Genomic DNA, 23,150 nt, shown 5'->3' on the forward strand with positions numbered 1-23,150 from the left:
CACATTTCATTTCCTCTCCTCTGCTGATTTGGAGGCTTTTAATGCCCTGGTGAGGAGGAGTGACGCCCGCAGCGGAGAAGAACATTGTGTTAACGGCCGCGGAGAGGTATAGCGGTCGGGTTTAATTGCAGATTCCGGAGATGTTCCTCCCGCCTGGGCGATGGAAACAGAAACAGAACATCGAGTTTCCGTGAAGCGTCATAAATTTTTTTTTAAAAAGAGGACACAAACATTTAAGGATGCAGGATGCACTCATGAGCACAACACGGAACGTACAGACATCAAGCTGAGGCACTGTGGGCGAACAGACGAGTATCGAACACATTGATGATTCTAATTTAAATGCATGAGTGAGAAAATATAAGCCTCTTTGTGCTGGGTGGGTGTGGTTCTTCCACACCACTTAAATTTGGCACATGTTGCTCGAGTGGCGAGAACAAACAAATCCTGGCAAATATGACTCGGCACGGCTGCAGAATACAAACAGAGATTTATTTTCTTTGCCAACGCATGGATGTTAATGGAGTGCAAACCGGAAACAACACGTCCACATGCTCCGTATGTCACCCTTATTGGTGTTCAACTGAGATGTACAGTTCTGCTACAAACTCATCCCTCCGCCAGCACAGGTTCAGTCGCGCCACCTGACAGCGTATGATCATCATCTGACCGGGGTTCAGCGCTAAGCCCCGCTGTCAGCACTCACTGCAGCTCTCTCCAATCCAACAGTAATCGCGGTATAAGAAACAAATGGTTCACTTTAGAATGAATTCCTTTTTGTTTCGGAGGGTGAAATCAGCATGTAGTGACACACGGGCCATTTAATCTAATTGCTCCTGTTTCTCCTGTCGTCATTAAGGAAGATTAACTGAACTCTTAGATAAGGAGCTGATAAGATTCTGGCGAGATACAGATTTCAGATTATGATCGTCGAAAAATGATTAAAAAAGCTGGAAAATAATTATTACTTTATCGTAACTGTCAATAGAGCACATGCTAAACCTGTCTAATACCTTTGCATCCATAATTAGGTTTGAACTGTTTGCCTTACAAAAACCCAAAATACAAGCCCAAGTGTAAGGAATGTGTTAGAGGTGCAATATGTAAGAGCTGGCCACCTGTTGAATTTAAACTCCCAACAAACAGGGGCAGCGTCTTACCAGAACACTGCTAACTGCATTCCCTTTATGCACTCTTGGCTGTAGCTACTGTTGGCCTCTTAGCTCGGTTAGCCACACAGCTAGCTAGTCTACCAGGGGAGTGTCTGTGTTTTACATTGTCAGACTGCTGGGACTGCAGGGTTTTCAGGCCTGGGGCTAGCATGAAGCATGCTAACTTCAGTAGATAGATCTGCCATACAAGATATAGACATATTTGTTACAACATTTTTTTTTTTAAGCTAAAATTTGTCAAAATCTCTACGCTGTGTCATTGTCTGCTTTAAAGTTAGCTACCAACGTTAGCATGCCTGGCTAGCAGTTAACTTGCATAGCCTCCAAAGGCAAGGGGTATGTCATTAGGTAACTATTTGTGAGATTAAAGGTTACATTAGAAAAAAAAAAAAACCTATTCAGGATTGGAACATCCACGCTGTTGGAGCAACGATGCTATTATTTAGGGTAAGGACGCCTCAATCCTGCTGTAGCTCTTGTATTTTAGCACAATATTATGGACAATATGTGGCCATCAAGTGCTTTTACAGGGTTCTTGTTTTAAAATCAGTCACCTCAATAAACTGGAGATTGAGGAGATATCAAATAAATTAGGTTAGAGTTTAGAGTTAGCTTATGTTAGCTGGCTACCACCGATAACCTCTGCTTTAGGAAAGCTTTTATTTCACCTGCCACTGAAGACCGTAAGAAGTGAGAAGCTTGTTTTAAGACCGGCTGTTGCAAAAAATCTCCTCAAATTTGGATTATTTAAGACTTTCATCAGTAGTGAACAGTCAATTATTTTGTCAGTTAGCCAATTTTTAGGTCATTATTTAATCTATAAAAAGTACTGCCTTAAAACATCCCTATAAAACCTAAGAAGTTTTTCTTATTATTTCCTGATGAATTACCTTTTTCGGCCCATTATACATAAATACTCTCAAACAAACAAACAAAAAAATTAATCTCCCGTCAATAAACTATTGATAAAATTTTGCTAATCCTTCTACACCACAAGGTTAACACTTGTCCCCTTCGGCAAGAATTCAATTTAATCCCAAGAAAACCATTTCCAGGCAGAAATGTGCTTGCATGTGCTTGCACGTAACTGACAACGCACACACATCCTGTGCCCCGTGGCAATTTGGGGTAATTTGAGGAAGAAAACCCTGTGAAGCACAGGAAGCTGTTAGCTCGACCACTGAGGCCCGCTCACGGCGCTGATGCCGAGGTGACGTGGAGGTGAGGCAGCACTCTAAAGGTTAACGACCATTCTCAGACCAATAATGGCAGCGGTGAGCAAACATCAGTGCTCCTTCATTCGATCAGCACTGATGAGTTACATAAGGAGGGTCCAGGGACTGTTTGTTCTCTCTCTAAATCCCCATATAGATCTTATATGAGCATATTAGCCTGTGTTCTGGAGAGGAGCTGCGTGAGTTTTATTCATATTTGCGTGCAGATGGCTCAAGGAAGTGTGTGTGTGTGTGTGTGTGTGTGAGGGGGAACAGTCGGGGGTTAATCTAAAAACTCTGTCCACGTGTTGGGCTGGAAAATGTTCTGTAGTTGTTTGTCTGAAATGAAATTCTTGACTCTGTGTCAATTTGGCTTCCCGATCACATTGAACAAAGCTGCAGAGAACGTGGACCCTGGTCGATGTGTGAGGATTAGGTAACTGAAACGCAGACGGTGCGTCGGTGCGTCTGCGTCTGCGTGTGTGTGTGTGTGCGCGTGTGTGTGTTCAGCCTATAGTTTACCCCCAGGCAGTCAGAGTTGAGCAATCTGTATAGAGTTAAAAGATGGCCCCACTGTTCCCATGATCAGGTTTATTTTTTGTTTCTAATTTGAAACACTACTTTCTACTTAGCAGAAAGTTCCCCGAGTCCAGTGTTGCAGGATCAGTTGGCCAAAGCTACGAGTGAAAAATACAACTTGCTTTTTCACTTCTTACCTTAATACTTTTTTTTCCCAAATGCATGCTGATTTCAGGTTATTGTTGTCATAAACTCAAAAACCCCTCGACTTCTCTGATCTTCACCCTCGATGACCGGTAATTCTGAACAACTGTCTCATTTCTGATAGGTTTGCTCCGAGGTCCTGTCGGTTATGGTCACATTTCACTGTCCTTAAATAAGTTTTACGAAGCTGAAGAGTCAATTTCTGCATGCTGAAACTTCAACTGTCACTCGCAAGTTTAATCACCTGCAGCTCATTAACAGCACATTAAAGTCAAAATTCAACCATTGTGCTGTTTTATGTGAGTCAACACATTATGAACTTTCATGTGTTGTGTTATGTTGTGTTTGCCGTTTTGTGGTTTCTTGCCTATCTGCCCAGAAACAGATGCACATTAGCTGCTAGCCAACTCTGGTCCAGTTACTTTTTCATCCTTGAAATAAACGATTACGATGAAATGAAATAAAATGACTGAAACTGCTGATGACTAAGAAGATAAAGTGAAGCTTCAGAGGCTGTAGTATCATGGAACATGGCAAAATAAAGTATGGCAGCAGTTCGATGACAATATTTGGCGCGTCTGCACCACAGCCACAGCAATAAATTTAAAAGTCAATCGAAATAAAAATCTGATTTTTAAAGATTTTGGAAACCAATCAATTGTTTTGAGTCATTTCTCAAGCAAAAATGTCAAACAGTTACTTAAACTTAAGGATTTACTGCTTAATTTTGTCATTTATGACAATAAATGATAGGACTGGGTATCACCAGGTACCTCGCGATACGATACTATCACGATATTTTTCCAACAATAACTATAATATCACGATACAGTGATTCTGCGATAATCGATATATTGCAAGAAATTTCATCCATGATACATAACGATATCTGTGTCACTGAAGAAATACAGAATGTATTGACTGCACTAAATCCATTTCACAGGAATTACAAAATATTGACAATCTCACATGAATGACAGCCAAGTAAGACAAAGTGTATACTGCACAGTGGCTCTTCTTAACAGACACACACACACACACACACACTGACCACAACTTAAATATGATCAAATATCGATATTTGACGCCAGTGTATCGATAACGTACCTCAAGACGAAATATCGCGATATATCGTAGTATCGATATTTTGGTACAACCCTAATAAATGAGTAGTCTGTGTGTTTTCGACTGCCACTTTGGGTTCTGGGAAACTTCTTTTTTTTTTGGACATTTTATTCTTTATCGAATAAATGGTTGATCCTAAGAAGTATCTGTTGGTTTGAAGCCTTAGTTGGCACAAACCTGCAACTAGAAAAATTGAGGTACAGCTCCAGTATCACCTGAGTGTATTTACTGTCAATTGTCCCAGACAATTGATGACATTTTTTTGAATAAAATCACAAGCCAGCCTGTGAACACCTCTCTTTGCTTCCTTTGTCATCATATTCCAAAGAGGTTTGGGCAGGAGGGACTCAAGAACAGTCCTCCAGTCACAAATTGGCTCAACCGGTCTCACATCAAACAGTCTAGTCAGATCAAGGTCAAGTTGGGAAAAAAAGGGATTTGGTGACAGCTCCTCTGAGAATAACTTGACCTCCTCTGCAGGGCGTCTTGAACCTGATTCTCACCCCATTGTCACCGTCAGTACTTCAAGCTGACCCTGAGATCAACTCTGGCCTCCTCTCATCGTCCGAACCTTCTCCACCTGATCCGTCCGGCTTTTAGCTCAATTCAAGGTGCAACACACACTCTCCGACGCACACACACAAATATGTACCGAGACCGCATGCAGCCACATAAACAAACAATATGATAGCCAGACAGAAGCGCGCGCACACACACACACATACACATACACTGCCTCCATGTGAGAAGTGGCTCGTTAGTAGACGTTAATCAGCTTAGTGCTCTCCAACGCCCACGGGTGCTAAGCTCTTTACAGACAAACCCAGTTAGAGAAGTAGCAGCTGAGCGATGCCATGGCCCCCGAACCCAACCAAACACACACATACACAGTCAGACACACACACACACACACAGATCTTGGTGGAGACATGGGGAGAAACACTGCAGCGGTGTTGACATCTAGACAATCACCCGGGGGAATTTAGGGGAGACGAAGGGGAGAAAAAAAAAAAAAAAAAAGAGGCTGGGAAACAAACACGAAGCAAGAAGAACGCCGAAAACGGCACACACACACACACACAAAAAACTCAAATAAAGCAAAAGGAGAAACTCAAATGTTTTCCTGGAAGAGTGTGTGAGGAAGGAGGAGGAGAAAAAAGTGAACAAATAAGAAGGAGTGTGTGTGAAAGGAGGGAAACACTCCTCCTCCTCTTGTGCCCTCAGTAACCCCGATGGGTTGGTGGGAGGCCGCTCGTTCTTTTAGGCAGCACCCAAGGCTAGCCCGGCATACATCCCATACCACAGCGCACAATAAGCGCTCTGTAGCCAGGATCATGCTCACACAGGGCGCTGGCAGGCCGCCAACATAACACACTCACACTCAGAGGTATGTACATATAGATGGCAACACACATGCATATACAGTACATACAGTAAAAGAAGTTCAAGTCAATGTAACGTGGAAAAAAACTCAAAGAAGAGCTGTAAATAGCAATTAGTTCCATTATTGGTTCATTATTTCCATTTCGACTAATTACTTAGTTAATATGAGGTTTGAAAATGGTGAAAAGATGCCAGAATGTTGTAAGTGGCCTGCAAATTAATGGCATTTCTAGTCATTTAACTGATTTCGCTAATTTTGCAATTAGGAAAAACAACTTTGTCCTCGATGCTAATTAGCAGCACTAATGTTAGCAACTAAGCAGAATATGGTTGACAGTATACCTCATAAACACAAGCCTGTTAACATTGCCACTATTAGCATTTAGCTCAAAGCTCAGGCTAACACAGCTGTTAGCGAACACACCGGCCCAACCGTTGGACGTCTGAAGCGTTTGGGGAGACTCGGACGAGGTCGGGAACAAATATGTTTGGTGTGTTCAGCTGCGTCGGAAGCTTTCGGAGCCGCGCAGACGTTGTCGGCTCCGATTCAGCATGCGAAGTCTGAGGAAGTGGGCTGTCGGACGTCTGAGCCATTGGATTCTCTGATTGGCAGTGTGCTAGCGAATCAGCGCGGTGTGTGGGAGGGGCGGAAGTGACGATGGTGACGTCTTCGTATCATAACGAGCCCGAGAGCACACAACGCGAGTGACAGCCTAACCATTGTCATCTTTCACGTATGCCAAGCATTTAGTCCACAAACCTCTTCTCGGGTCGGACGAATACTGAATCAATACAGTGTGCGCTTTGTTTTTCTATGCACTCCGTTCCTCACTTCCTTCCCTCATTTCATGTTTTTGTGTATTGGATTACTGGCACGAGACTAGCGCCACCCGCTGTTAAGGAGGCTTATTGCATCTTGCGCAGGCGCAGAACGTACACGCTACAGTGGAGTAGGCAGCATGTCGAAGCGGTGTGTTCAATGCAACTTTTCTGCCGAACTGGTCAGACGAGAGGCAACAGAGTGGTGGGAGAGTGGTCGGATAAGGCAGTTGGACGTCTGGGCGGTGTGTGGGGGCCTTTAGTCTTCATGCTAACAAAAGAGTAAAAGCTTATCAGAATCATGACTGAATTTTCCGTTGAGTTTGGGAATACACTGAGCTGTATTGACAGATGTTAGATGACAATATCGATGTCAATTCATCGGTCTGTTAAATATGAAGCTGGAACCAGGTGACGGTTAGCTTAGCTTAGCTTAGCATACAGCTAAGTAAACAGTGGGAAACAGCTCTGCCTATGGGTAAATATTTGCCTACCATTACCTTAAAATCAAACTAATTAACATGCTAAACCTTGTTTGTTTGAGCTGTAAACCAACACTAGAAGAACTGTCTTGTGGTTGTGTGCCTCAGCAGACCAGTCAAGTTGAAATTCCTGAACTACAGCGTTTATAATGCACAGAGTGAAGTTGATCTTTGACCTTTGTGATATAAAATATCACCACTTCATCATTTAGACATTAGGTGTAAAATGGTGTCGGAATTGTTGCTTAATGGCCAAAATTCACGGTGTCATGGACATTCGTGCCAAATTTGAAGCAATTCCCTCTCAGCGTTCTTGAGATACCACTTTCACAAGAATGGGAGGGGTGGAGGGACAGACAGAGGGATGGGACAGATGGCCAGTGCCGGCGTGGAGGTGTAAAAACGTGTATAAAAAGTTTTATGTGGGATTGCGTACGGGACTGATTTCACATGAGACTGTTGAATCAATCTTTTCAAATAGGTCCCATCGACTAAAAAGGTCACGGAGTGCGTGTTTCGCAAAATGTCAAACTATTCCCTTTTTCGGCACCACTTCATGGTGACTTAAATGCACCAATACATGTACAAATTGACAAACCAGGACATGTACACACACACACACTCACAAATTGTACAATTATGCAATGAAAGCCTCGTTTACACTTTTACACAAACACAATCTGCTTCGACAGGTGCCTCGCCTTAACTTGGGCGGTTACAAAGCGATGTTTAAGTTGGCAGTGATTTCTTAACACAAACATGCCCTGCGAGTTATCTTTCCTGAGATCAGACTAAATTAAAACACACACACACACACACACACACACACACACACACCGTATACCACGTCTAATGGATGGCGTCGGTCCACGGCGACCTTACAAGAAGTTCAGTCATTCGTTCGTTCATTTTCGAGCATTGGCTCACAACTCCACGCCAGAAAACAGCTCCTTAATGTGCAGAACATAATTATGAGAAATTAAAAAAAAAAAGAAGAAAAAAAGCAGACTCTGGTGTTAAAAAAAAAACAACAACAAAAAAGAACGTGCAGACAAAAAGTCCACTGAGAGGAGGAGAAAAGACAGGAAGCGTAGGAGGAGAAAGAGAGGTTTGGAGAGCGGAGGAGAGAGGCAGAGCGGCTTTGTTCAAAATAGAATGAGAGAGATGGTATTGACAAAAGAGACAGGAGGGATGTGTGTGTGTGTGTGTGTGTAGTTGCAGTTGATGTAGTTTAGAGCCAGGGCAGTGAAGGTTACTTCGGCCATTAGTTGAGGAGGTTTTGGCTGATCCCTGCTTCCTAAGAGGTGATTGGCTCGGATGATCTGTCTCAGCTTTTCCTATTAAGAGCAGCACAGCCTCCCCACGTGTGTGTGTGTGGGTGGGTGTGGGTGGGTGTGTGTGTGTGTGTGTGTGTGTAATTCATGTGCGTCTACTCCTGCATGTGTGTAAACCACGTAGAGAAATCGAGACATTTTTATGTCGCTAAAGAGCTCTGAATTGTAAAGAACGCATGACCAGGTGTGGTAATCAAACGCTGTTATGTCACATTCAGTGACAAGTTCAGTAGCTGAAGTCCTGAGGCACGCACACACACACACACACTCAAACACACACACGCACATGCACACAAACACAAACACACAAACACACACTTAGTCTGTCCGGCGGCGCCTCTTTGACTGACCAAGCTGCCAGTACAATTCATTCCCCTGCCACTGTGTTCTTCTGTGTGTGTGTGTGTGTGTGTGTGTGTGTGTGTGTGTGTGTGTGTGTGTGTGTGCGTGTGTGCCAAATGCATGTGAATAAGGCACTAGTCAGTCAAAACATGACTAGAGTACTGAGCCATTAGCCAAGGTTTTACTACCTAATTACCATTCGCTCGGCCGGGCAGCTCACCAGAAACACACACACAAAAGGGAAAGGAGCAAGACGGGAGCGAGCCCCTGAGCAAGGCATTTAAACCCCCGAATAAGCACTGGGGTAACGGAGCAATTCCTAAAACGAGCAATTCATCCGGATAAATAAACACGCCGACCGTGTCCAATTTAGTCGGGTTTTTCAGCATTTTTACAAAGCCAAAGGAGAGTGAAGTACAGCTCAGAGGAATTCTAAACGTAACTCTGTCATCATGCACGGACACAAAGTCTGAACAGGACGTAGTTTAGTCCCAACTCCTCAAATCTTTGTTATAATTCAAAGCTCAAACAGCTGGTTTTGGTCCGACAACCTTCAAAATGCTAAACGACAACAAATTCAAGGGATTCTTATCAGGATTTTTTTTTTTTTCGTGACTCTTTAATGTGAAGAAAATCAATAAGTAATACTAATAACATCAGAAGATTGACAATTAGCAATGATTAACTGATTTATTGACTGTTCGGATTGCACGTTTTGGGCTTGGGGCCTACTGGTTTGACAAAACAAGCATTACTACGCCTTTAAAGACAGAACAATTAACCAGAATAAATAAATCTTTTAGCGTTGTGGTCACTGCATTCCTCCTAGGAAAGCGTCCATTTCAGATGACTTCCCGAACGCCTTATCATCAAATTATACCCGTGTTGATTTAGCCTGGATTTGCTCGACACATCTGTGTTTAACTTACAGTCTGAACACGGCAGGTGATAAGACGTTATCAGATAAACGTGGGTGTGTACGTGACACAGTAAGTGACAACTGCTGTGCAAAAAGGATGGTATGTTTCTGAACACCAACGCATGGGAACGAGATCGAATCCTCATTGGCTGTTCACTACAATTACACACACGCACACAAAACACACACACACACACACACACACACACACACACACACACCTTGTCCTATCCGCTGATCTGTCCCCTCTTCAGTCTCCATGTGATGAGCTCAAGAATGAAGCCACTCAGGTCTGCTGCTCTGGCCCTGACCTCGTGAAATATGCCATCAGCGTCACACAAACACACACACATCACTTTCTTGCAACTATCAGCAAGATCACACCAAGCAGAAACATCCAAGTGTGTGTGTGTGTGTGTGCTTTAAAAAAGAAAAGCATGTGGTGGGAGATGTGCGGTGTAGCCTGGTCAAGGTCTTGGGAAGATGAGTGACTACAAAAAAAACAAAAAAACACACAACCAGGCGGGTGATAACAGAGAAGGAGAGAGGCGAAGAAAAGGGAGTCAAAAAAAGAGACCAGACGTCAGAGGCAACACGTTTTCTGCGCTGGCGATCACCACGGCAACAAACACATGACGCACACATCCATCTGTATACATCGAACATCAAACCACGCACGGGCACGAGGTCCGATCTCCACTTTCTCCTTTTTTGAGACTCTGAGCAGACAATATCTCTGCCCTCCAGCCGTTCTCCACTCGGCCTCCTTCACACCTGCAGCTGATTTCTTCCATTGACGTCACTGATGCTCTAAACACAGAAACGCTGCAGTCTGCTGTATAATTCAACAGCCTTAAGTTTGAGGTTTTTTTCCCTTTTGTTCGTTGCCTTCAGAACATACCTGCATAATTCATCCAGAAATTGATCTTGAATACGACCGGGATTCTCTGCAGGGTTAACTTGTTTTTTTTTTTTTTAAGTTTTGCGGTTGTTTCATCCCAAAAAAGCTCTTTGAGAGTTCTTTGCTTGTTTTGATGTAAACACACTCAGACTTTTTTCCGTCAAAAGGAGCGGATATTTCGCAGTGCATTCATCACCTTTTCTACCGATGATCGGTGAAGAGAGTGTAAAGGGGCTGCAAACTAAGGATGAGTTTCATTGTTGATTAATCTGTGATCATTTTGTATTTTCCTTGATTATAAAATGTTTCCCAAAGCTGCAGCCGAAGTCCTCAAATGTCTTTTTTGTGATACTCAGTTTACAGTCATAGAGGAGTCAAGAAACCAGAAAATGCTCTGGTGTTTCCCACACATACAGTTCGCTGCGTGCATTTGGCGACCCATTAGAGCATTTTATATGCTACTTTTATTATTTTAAATCTGTCCGAGAGAATGTTGTCCTCCATGATTCATCTCTGGTTCACCCACAAGCTCCTCTCACCTGCTGCTATGACAACAGAATCACTGATAAAAATCTCCTAGATGTGTTTTCTAAGCTGTAATTAGAGACCTTTGAATTGTTCTTCGCCCTTTAAACTATGGTTGGCAATTTGTTTAATCATTCACAATTCATTGATTTGTCGTTGCTGCTCGAGATTTTGATGTCCATAGAAGCGATGGAAGTGTGTCCAACTGCCAGTTTCTCTCTTGCTCCAGCCCTAAAGCTCGACCTCCCCCTTTTCCACACCTTTATTTTCTCCCCTCTGCCGAGAAGTGTCCTCATCCATTCTCCGCGCTCGCCGGCGTGTCCTGCTCCAATGTTTGCGTGTCAACGGCGCATTATGAAAAAAGACCTTCCGATGTCTGTCGAAATGAGGCAAATAGTAATACAGTATGAAAGCAAATACACGAGGGGTGACGGTCAACATTAACCCACGCACGTACAGAGAACATTTTTTTTTCCATCCAAAGACAGAGTGGAAGGTTTTGAAAAGATCAGAGTAAGGGTTCAATAATGACAACAGGGTCAACAAGTTCTCAGGGAGACAGCACACACATGCGAACACAGACACACACACACACACACACACACAGAATAGAGATTTAGTCTCTATTCATTGCACAGAACCAAATCCTCCCATTTCCTCCTCTCCCCTCTATTGTAGTCAATGGCAGATTAGTTTGTGGTAGAGACAGTGGACCTCAGGCAACATCTGACACACACACACACACACACACACACACACACACACACACACACACACACACACACACACACACACACACACACACACACACACACACACACACACACACACACACACACACACACAACTCCTCTTAAGGCGTGACTACTTTTACTTTCAATGACCCCATCAAATCCCCCAAAATAAGCAGATAAACCCAACTTTAATCCTTTTTTAATAACAGTTGGTGCCGTTTTGGTTTTCCAGAACAGAGAAATCTACTCTGCCCATTACAATAACCCGTTTATGTGAGGAAACTGATATTCCCTACAGACACGTCTGATCGATTTGCCTGTTGTGGGTTGAGGTTGTGTCGTTCGTCACCGAATGTCTCGTGTCCAGACCGATACTGTAACCGACGCCGCGTGAATCGAAGCCGCCCTTTCATTCACTTCAGGGATGCAGTCAAAAAGAAGCGGCTGTCATAATTCAAGCAGATGACTGCGTGACATGAAGGCCGTGATGGATGAAGGATATGATTGGAGTTGGATTTGTTAAATTCTTCCTATCCTGATTAAACAGCTGTCAAATGTTTTGGCAGTCTGCAAAAGCATTCCTACAGTCCTCAAGCCTGTCTACCTTCATCGTATTTCTTCAGTTTCACTCGCACCTGACACCAGAGCAGAGACTCGAACCTGCCGGCTCGTTTAGAAGAACATTCGTGCCAACGCACAACAGTTCGTTCAAGTTTCTTGAAATGAAGCAAATGGATTCTCAGGGCAAGAATGGACGAAGGTCCGTCCTGATATGAACCAAACACTGAAGCAAGAGGGGAGGCTTTCGTGCGACTGAATCAACTTCTTCATCAAAACTTCATCGCTGCATGCCGCCACATTTTGGCATAGAACAGCACCGACCAAAGTGTCCGCCCCGTTGTCCAGTGGCTGTTAAATATTCAGCGCACAATTTTTTCTTTACAGGATGGATCTCCATGATGGCGCCAGATGTGACTGCAAAGAGCCTTTCGGTGCCACTGCAAAGGCCGGCCTGTATTCTAACAGACTTTGATTTGCTCACACTGGTTTGAAATGGATTCATCGTTTTGTCGATAATATATCAAAAAAATGCGGAAGATTCTCATCACGCTGTTTCCCAGAGACTCAACACATCATAAACGACACAGAAAAGCAGCAAATCCCTAAATTTAAGAAGCTAAAACCTGCAAATGTTTGACATTTTTACTTAGAAAATGTTTTCCTTTGATTGACTAACCATTGCAGCTCTAGTTTTTAGACAGCTAGACATTCAGTTGGTGTATACGGCAGCTTGATCATCTGTCATATACGTGTGTGTGTGTGTGTGTGTGTGTGTGTGTGTGTGTGTGTGTGTGTGTGTGTGTTCGTATTCTGCTCAGATTACTCCTCAAGCCTTTGATTCAGCTAACTGTTCAGAGGCGGCGGCTTGTAATGAGACGATGCCTCTGCTCCTGCGGCGTACGCTGATGACCTCATCGCATAGCCTGTGAAGTCAGTGGGAAAAAACGACTCAGCCTTCAAGTCCTCTAATACACACACAACCTTCAAGAGTGCCCGAAAACCCAAACAGACTCGGGTCGTTGCTATGTGCGTCGCGAGTTCGGTGACTTTCTCGACAGACCACCCAAACAAAGCCGACCGGACTTCAAGAGAACTTGCCGTCCTCGCCTTTAAAAAAAAACTAGCTCCCCAAAAAGGATCCTGGGCCGCCTCCATTTCATGACATCATTCAAACAAACCTGTCCGAATGCGAGGGGAGGATCTTAGACAAACACACAAATGTGGCTTTTGTTTACCCGAGCTGGCGAGGAAATGGATTCGGCCTGCTGTCCTCATGTAGCTGCACAGGTTGCTCTGCATCTTCCCATGAGGGCAAAGCAGTTGTGTAATGCTGTAATTAGGCTAATGAAGGAAAGTCAAGCATGCAGCGCGTCGAAATTTGAGCTAATGACCATCTCAACGTGGATTATGTAATCATAAGATGCGCCGGTGCACCTCCCACGTCGTCCTGCTTTTCATATCCCCACTACCGATTACACCACAGTCCAATCTGGCTCTCAAAGGGGTCACACTCCGTAAATGAATGCTAAATTATAGACAAGTGAACAGACAGTGCTGGATTTTGTCCTCCACATGTTCCCTCCTTCACATCTGTGTGCGTTTTACACTCCGTGCATAAACATGAGTGGAGCTGTGTGTCATCGTGCTGCGGCTCAGTCGGCCTCCTGCGCTGGAACAAACCGGGTTAAAAAGGCACCATGGATAAACATCTGAATGTGTGCACACACACACACACAATGTGCCCTGAGCCTCACCCTCTATGGGGGTCACGTCCCGTCCACGTGGTTGTGTTTTACATAACACTACTAGTGCTGTTAGTCTAACTGAGTGTTGGCCTGGATTGCACACCCCCAGCAAAAAAAAAAAAAAAAAAAACCCTTGTCAAGCTGCATAAAGAAGCAGCAGAAGGGGGACTGTGTGAGGACAGTATGTCTGCGTTACAGCATCGACTCATTTGATATGGTCAGTCTAACGATTTAATAATCATACAATTTAAACATTAATTATAACGTGGGTCTTATTTTCCCTGACTTCACTTTGAGAGCTTAAGAGAAAATGATAGCCAGTCGTCAAAGTCAATTAATTCCAATGGGAACCTTTATTTGCGATGTGTTTGCAGACCACCAATTTTGACGAATGACTGGTGAATGTACTACATCTCTAGTACTTTTTTTTTCATTTATACAAGCTAACATCCGTAGCATGCTAGCTGCGTACCGTATTCCACAAAAATGGTTAAACACCTGGCAGACGAAGCTGCCCAATTATTTGTCATCATGCATTAGTGGTCCTGTTTGTGTCATGTTAATGCTCCATGTGAATATAAACAAGCAAAATTTGCAAATTAGCTTCCCTCTTGTTAGTGGCTTTTTTTGTTCATCTGTAAATAAATGCATTTCCTAAATACGGACAAAAAAAACGGGTGGAAATGAGCCGTAATAATAATATTGGGGCTCCGGACTAATTTCTCTTACTGGCTGCACTAGTGTACCTAACTTTTTCCTTCAGGAGCACCAGCACATACCAGGACAAAAGGTGGAAATGCGTGTTTCTTCTTTATTTAAAATCACATGCAACAAAAACAATTGTGATAATCTCAATCTCAGGCCTACTGGTGCATCCGATTTTTGGGGTCTTGTGCAACAAAAAGAGTCGCAGCCTGGAGCCCTGAAGATGCAACTACCAAGTTAATTGCTGCGATCTGGGAACATGCCGGCATCGGTCAGAGGAAGCATTATAAAATGGCTACCAAATGTGTTTGTTTTTGAACATCTTCACAGTTTCAAGATGTTTTTCTGCCACATGTCTGAACTCCTGTACTTACTGTAGTTGTGCACAAACATAGTTTTCTACTGCAGTGGATCTCCAGTCACGCACTTTCACTTTCTGATCACCTGACTGCTCGAGCGTCTTTTCCCACTGATGTAGAGATGCTGCCATCTTCCCAAATCTCAGCAATATTCATCACAAACACAAGAACTTACCATCAAAAGCAGAAATAAGACCTGTTTGTAATAAACCGGATTTATCCCTTAATTTTGCCCCCCCATCTAAAAGATTGTCCGTCCCTGATGTAAATAACCAGCAACTTCTTTCATCTTCAGCATTCACAGGGGAACACAGTTGGATAAACAGGGAGGGAACGGGAGTGAATTTCGAGTCACTTCTAATTCACATGATGGGGTTGCTAAAAAGGGCATGCTTGTGTGCGATTTCCTGGTCGCTTCACTAACTGACTTTAAGTATGTTTACCTTTTTCCCTGGCCCATATGACCTGAGACAGGAGGTGTGTGTATGTGTGTGCCAACCACCTACCAACTGGGCCAAGAAACCCAGCAGTGAAACCAATATAACAACATGGGAGGGTCAGCCTCAATTTACCTTTATATATGTTTTCATTTCACTGGATTAGCTAAAAACAGACTTTCCATCTAGCTATTTAATCTTCAAAAAAGCTTCTTAAATGAATTTTACTGAAAATGTACATCACAATAACAATCACTAGCCAACATATACCATAAAAGAAGATTTTCTCCATATCACCAAGCACTCTATGGACTAAAATCCAACTATTTGACACTTAATTCCTCACAACTTCTTAATGTTTACTTTTTTCCTCAGAGAAACTGCATAGAGCAAGATAAACCATCTGTAATGGAATCTATTTTTATCTCTGTTTGAACTGATAAAGTCAAAAAGTATTTGCATATACTGAGATTTTCAGACACTAGGAGAGAGTGCACACACGCACACACACACACACACACACACACACACACACACACACACACACACACACAGGATACTGATCCAATTAGTCAGTTATGCATGAGTTTTGCCCAATTAGCCGACAGTAAACAAATGTAAACAGTCCCGCTTCTGTGAACAACAACATGTGATTCAGAAATTAGGTGAAGCAAAACAATATTTAGTGTAGATTTAAAGGCATACAATGCATTTACAGTCCAACTGTAGATAGTAACCATGCATCTTGGCAAAGGGAATTTTTAAAGGGCTTCAGGTTATTTTGAGACTGGCATACACATCCGCTTCCAGATGGTAAAGGAATAAAGTTAAGAGACAGCTGGAAGCGCGGATCATAAAACTCTCACATGGTTTTCCTGGAGGACATTGTGGGAGCTGCGGCTGATTTAATCTAAATTAACGTTTTGGGTCGAAAATACGCCCCATGTCATGCACGAATGTTTCGCTCTACGTTAACCTAAAAAGGTCTTGACACTCGTCCGAGAGTGAAATATAGACGTCGTCTCTCACACTTAGGCTGAACTTGGCGCTCATAAAAAGCAAACACACACACACACACACACACTCGTTCTCTACATCGAGACACGCAGACTACAAATGTGTGCCGCAAGGCCAAAAAAACCAAAAAAAACACGCATGTATCATTTTTGTTACAGCCAATCCGTTCTGATTTCATTTCTAAGAGACGTTATTTGGACAGAAGTAGCACACCCTGCTTCTCCTCATTATCTAAATACTGAAATGTTATTTTTACACACATTACATAACCAGAGTCAAGTGGGATTGTTTTTGGCACATGTCCCACTACTGATGTTCAATTTTAGCCTTTAGGCTCTCTGTGCCAAAAAGTATGCACTCCAGAGACGTGTACACACTCTTTCCTATACAAGCTGGTGCCTGTTGGGGGAAAAAAATCCCTGTAATTACTGGAGATGAGAACACTTTTAAAAAGCACACAGGATCCATGCAGACAAGATAATTAATCGTTTCTAAACTTGTTTATAGTAACGGATATATTGGTCGTCATGTACCATCTTTTTGCTTTTCAATTTTGTTTTTGTCTGTCTCTTCCTCTGGTTTCTGCTCTCCAGCAAAAGGAAAAACGTCTCAGCGCAGCACTCAAAATCTATTTTTAAATGTCTCTGCAAGAGTTTAAAAGGATGGAGTGAAACACAATGTGAAAAGGGAGGTGGACGAAAGGCGTCAAGACAAAAGAAGCTTTGGTGAAAAAAAGAAATCTGAACAGCAGTATGTGTCGTGAAACAAAGGGGAGGGAAGGAATTTCAAAAATCCATAAGACTAGATGTCGGCTGAGGACAAAGATTGTGAAGGATGAATAAGTGTGAGGACAAGCAGTGAAAAAGAAAAACAAAGATACAAAGACAGCAATTAAGAAACAACCAAGAAAGTGAGATATAGAGGCCGCAAATTATGGACTGCAAGAGAAAAACGGTTTCAGGAGAGTCCACTAGTCTTGGGGCTCAGCCCTGCAGAGGCCCGCCAGCCCACCGCGGCAAAAAACACTCGAACAAAAGGATCATTTATTGGAGGAGGAAAGAGGGGGAGGCGGAATGGAAGGGATGAAAGGAGGGGGAACACTGTACAGAGGCATTTGAGAGCTGTGTGAGTGAAACACTGGCCCCATCTCAACATTCACAGCCAATGTGTAACATTCTCCCCCACGCTGCCCCGCTGACATACTCAGCAGCCAGAGCCCATATGGTCCCACCGTGGTAGCCTGCTAGCATTTATGTTTAAAATACACACCCGCCTGCTTCCACCAACATGGCCTCCATTTCCCAATAAAACCAACACAGCAGCGACTTATGGATGCAGCCTGATGGTTCATTTCCATCTGTGAAAACCAACTGTTGAGCTCAGCCTTACTCCACTCACCGCAAGATCCCATGATGAATTTTCGCTAATGCCCTACATTTTTCATTAAATCCAACTGTGGAGCCTGGCTATGAGATGTTTGCCACAGAAACCCATGAGGTTTAAGTCTAACACAACCTACGGTGCAAATCATGCGGAGGCTCGCCGGGCTTCATAAACAACAAGGCTTGGCAGGACGCATTCATCACAAGAGCCTCACTGTGGAAGGTTAAGTAAGACTACTGAGTGTTTTACTGATGCATATAAATCCACATCTCCATTTAAATGCTGCCTCTATCTGCTAAAGCTGCGGGCGTCTATTTCTTAACAGCCCAATTTGGTGCAGACAGTGGCTCAAAGAGAATGTTTTTCGATGAAGAAACGTCTCGCAGTGACCTAGTTGAGGCATTGTTTAGCTGCGGCAGTCCCCCACAGTTAGAAAACTGCCCCGCACAGCAGGGAAAAAATGTAAATACAATGCTAATTCATCATCTGGCCTTAGTGACCTTGCTTCCATACAAAAAAAGTTGCAGTAATGGCGTGAATGTAGATTTTTGTGCATGCAATCAGAGAAAATAAAAACAGTTTTAACAACTACAACGTTCCGCTTGAATGAAGAGCACAAATCTTATTTATCAATCTTTATAGCCACATCCACAAACCTGGCATCCCCACTTGAATACTTGCCTACTTTCCTTTATAACATCATTATAATTTGATAATAATAAGTTTTTTTATGTAAACACAAAAGCTGAGGTGTGAAGAAGAATCATTTTTCTCCTCTACTGGTTTCATCTACTTATGCCACATCGGAGGATCTTAGCTTGACAGGTCAATGGAAAACCGGGTCAAAGTTCAACTTTATTGAACTTGAACATAATCCTTCAATGGTGGGTCTGAATGGTTTCCTTTGCCAAGAGTAACACTGCAGTTAGATGTTCGAGACAGCTTTTCTCCTCGGCAAACAAAAGCTAATCTGGAGCAGTCACTTGCCATATACCGTCATGAACGTATAAATAACTCTTATCGGAAAACGGAGGTACTTGAATGCTGACCAACCATTCAGGAATCCTCAAAAGGATCTATAATAATTTCCATAACATCAACATAAATTGGTATTCCAATAGGTTGTCTGGCCTTGAGCAGCTTACATAATCACATAAGGTGAGTACACATATGCCTTTGGAGGGCCCAGAGAGGCAAATCTATTTATGAAATGTCAGATCAGCCAATCTATATCTCATATTGTGGTCATGCAGACAGTCATACAAATCAAACTGGTGTCTACATTCTAATCTGGCTACAGGTGAAGTTTCATTACAAGCAGAGACAGAAAACTGCTCTATTGGATTATCCTGAGCTTTTTCCTTCACAAATGAATAATGTGACTAAGCACAAGTAGGAAAGGAAAGGGCACAAACTGAACAAAAGCACTGGTAGTAGTCTGACCAATGTATCAAAATGGACAGATATTCCCCATTCTTTAGCATACATTCAGAAAAAGATCCCTGAGGTCATTAATAATTATTAAAATCTCGATTTAAGTTTACTGTTTCAGTGTACTGATATCATTTGACAATAAAGTTTACAGTTAAAGTGTTAAGTATCAATAACAGAAGTTTATACTCCCTAAAATCAGGATTGACCCAAAATTCCAGCAAAGCTCAGACTCTAGATCACAAGGTAAACTAAAGACACACAATGCTTAACACACTCAAACAGAATACAATAGAAGCAACTCTTACCTGTTCCCTCCTTGTTTCCATTCTGATGTGTCCGGAGCTCCTCTGATTTGTAGAAGTCGATGCTGGCGTAAGTGTTGAGACTGGAACTGCTACTGCTGTTGCCAACTGCAGCGCTCACTCCCCCGACCCCTGAACCTCCACCCAGTACAGAGAAGAGACGAGAGGTGGCCTGGGTACCTGAGGGTCCTTCCAGACCCAAATGGGGGCTTTCTTTGTTGGCCAAGTCCAAGTCTATGTAGTTAAGGCCTTGCTCCGTGGAAGTGTTTGTGGGGAGGGACTGCTGTCCAGGGAGGGCAAACTGAGCAGGGTTATCAGTCACAGAACCATTTCCCCACAGCATGCTGTCGAAGCCTAGCCGGCGGGCCACAGCTTGGGCATGTTCTGGAAAGAGGGAGGCGGTGGAAGAAGAGGAAGTAGAGGTAGAGGTGGGGAGGGAAGGTGAGGCAAGGAAGGTTTCTGAGCAGTGGCGTCTGCGTCCTTGAGGGTCTGCTCGGATAACTTTAGCCCCATGGTCTGGGTTGGGTCCTGGTTTGGCTAGGGGGAAGTCTAGACCCCGTGATAGCACTGGAGCAGAAGGATCAGTCCTGGTGGGGGAAGGGGCTTTGGGGGAGACACTGGATGATGACCTAGGGACGGCATTGCTATTCAAGCTGAAGGCCATCTCCGTGTAGTCTCCACAGGATGTTGGCGACTCAGACTCGCTCACTGATGGGACACTCTCTCTGCTTTTCCGAAGTGGGACCTCAGCCACTTCAACCGCCTCTTCACGAGAGCAGGTAGTACCCTCATCGCATGCTTTGGGGGCATGAGCAAGAGTTGGAGGCGTGGGAGGGGTGTGGAAAGTGGGGAAAACTAGAGGAGTAAGGGAGAGGGGTGAGGGGGACGGAGAGGGGCCCAAGTCCATGTTGACATACTCAGAGGCAGCTGGGGGAGTAATGGGGGCAGAAGGACTACGGGAGAGGGGGATATAGTTCCCTAAGCAAGACGTTGGTCTGTGTTGAGGATGCTTGCTGCTTGAGCCATGAGGCAATGATAAGCCATGCCTGAGACCCCTACCACGCCCTCCTGCAACCCCAGTCTGGCTGCTCTTTTCCCCTTTAAATTCAATGCTAACATACTCCCCAGGGCTTTTAGGTTCTGGCGGCAGGGGGTTCTCACGGACCCTGGGAAGGGTATTAGCCTTGGATACATCAACAAACAGGCTCACTGGTCTACTTCTAGTATGGTTACCCTGCTTGGACAACCCACCAGAGCCCCGTCTCTGTTGGAGCTTACTCCCATCTTTGGACTGAGTTCCACCAGCCACAGTGCCTGCTGCCTGGGTAGCTCGGTCCTCGCTCTCTCCGAGGCTCTCACTGCTAGCTGAGCTGGAAGAGTATGAGGAGGAGGAGAGTGACAGGTGGCGTCCAATCATTGAATTGCCTGCTGCCGGTTGTTCTTGACGCCCTCCCATAGTCCTACCTCCACCCATGCCCCTACTACAACTCCCATTAGGTCTTCTGCCTCGTCCTGGTCCATCATCAAAGTGTCCAGCAGAGGGGTTGTGTTTGTAAGACCTGGGAAGTGAATAGTAAGAATACACCATCTTCGGGGCTTGCTGTTGAGAAATGTTCTCCAAATGACTGGTGTGCTCAGGAGGTGGGGGGCTGCCATTTACAGAACGTGCACTGATTGGAGACATGTTCATATAGTCACTTCCTGCCCTGCTGTCTGCACTCCCACTGCCCACCCAAGCCCCTCCAGAGAGACCTCCACGCTGGTCAGGTGAGCAACTGCTATTGGGGGACATTATCATATAGCCATCAGAAGCTGGTGGAGGGCGAATCTGTTGTGGAGGAGATACGCTGTTGTTGGGGGTCATGGCCATGTAATCATCAGCAGGTTTGGAATCAGAGTCTGGGACAGAGACAGCCATTGACTGGGACAGGGTTACCGGAGGCTGAGTGACCCCAGGAAGCATGGACATGTACCCATTGTCCACACCTAAATCTACATTACCACTTGCTCCTCCACCCCCTTCACCCTTGAACTCACCCGCAACATCCAAGTACCCTCCTCCCCCTGCTGACCCAGGACCCATGACAGATTCCCTCTGTGTAGAAGAAGAGGTGGAACTAAAGGACTCACGGCTGGTGCTCCTTGACATGATTGCATAATCGGCTGAATCTTCATCTGCTGGCTCCTCAGCTCTGCGCTGACGTGGAGCCAGCCTCTCCAGAGCCATGGGAGGTAATGAAGCCCGCTTACTCAGTAGCCTGCGTTCAGCTTCACATTCGCGGCTGGAGGAGCGCCGCAACACTCTCCTAGTCTGGGGCTGGGAGCCACAGCCTGGTGTTCCTGGTGCTGGCAGGGAGCTGGATGTCAAGCCCCCTTGATTACTGCCACCACCACCACTACCACTACTACGTTGGCCCATTAGGATATAGTTTGCTCCTTCCTCACCAAGAGACTGGCTGCCAGCGCTACCAACAGAGCTTCCAGGGAGGCTTGGGGAGGGGAGGAGCGTGTGATCACCGGGACTAGATCCATACTCATCTGAAGAGCCATAGTCACTGGGTGAGCCCGAGACAGAAGCGTGATGGGAGGGGACACGACTGTAAGCACCAGAAGGACCAGCACCAGTTGAGGATGTGACACCTCCAAACTCAGAGCCATGCCCAGAGCTAGAGGAGAGGCTTGGGGCTGGCGAGGGCGCTGGGGTGGAGATTGAGCGCATCAACCCAAGAGGAGTTTTAGCAGCTGTGGTGGGGGCTGAACGAGCCGATTTAGACCTGAGGATTGGGGTGGTTGAGCAGGAGCCATTGGTAGAGGGGCTGGAGCTCACCCCTTGGAGAGATGTGGACCCTGCCATCCCTTCATCAACCTTCCCCCCATCACTGGCAGTGCGAGACCTCGGGAAACTATGGCGAGGTGTGGGAGAGGCATTGGCACTGCTGACCCCTGCTCCACTGTTAGCACCACCAGGGGGCTCAGTTCGGGGCCGGCGTGTGAAGCCAACCTGGCTGGGAGGTGGGTTTGGGTGATGGCGGCGTGAGGGTACACTGATGGGGTTAGAAGCAGTAGCACCACCTCCGGGGCCAGAGTTTGACTGAGATTTGCTGCGCTGGCGGAACTCCTCGCTCAGTGCCTTCATGGCCTCCAGCAAGGTTTCATGCATGTTCTGGGCCACCACTGAATCATCCACCTGAGAAATGACACACACACTCTTTTAAACACTATGTCACAACTAAGTCTAGATTTATTTGTGTATCTACTCTTATCAACTAATCACACCACAAAAAATTTAAACATAATTTTGGGACATTTAGATTTAAATCCATGTGTGTTTCAGGAGTATGTTTAAATCAGCACAGCTTGCATGCTAGTTGTTTGGTTTGATTCATTTACAACATGCTTATGGGTTTAATTTAACTACAGAAAAACAACTTTTTCTGCAAATGCAGTGAGTTTTACAATCTACACTGCTCATGTCTTGGCCCTAAAAACATCTTTAAGTTACCGTCAAGCAACAACTATACTCTACCTCTACCT

At 44.6% G+C, this 23,150-nt stretch overlaps 1 protein-coding gene across 1 annotated transcript in view; it reads right to left on the reverse strand.

The window, feature by feature from the left end:
- Nucleotides 1-23,150, reverse strand: part of LOC115589771 (insulin receptor substrate 1-B) — a 51,193-nt gene that overhangs the window by 15,016 nt on the left and 13,027 nt on the right. Inside the window, exon 3 of the mRNA XM_030430918.1 lies at nt 19,620-22,803. Within this exon, the coding sequence (XP_030286778.1) occupies nt 19,620-22,803 (3,184 nt within the window). The remainder of the gene's footprint in view (nt 1-19,619; nt 22,804-23,150) is intronic.

Source organism: Sparus aurata, chromosome 10 (assembly GCF_900880675.1).
Source record: "Sparus aurata chromosome 10, fSpaAur1.1, whole genome shotgun sequence".
Classification (NCBI taxonomy): Eukaryota; Metazoa; Chordata; class Actinopteri; order Spariformes; family Sparidae; genus Sparus; species Sparus aurata.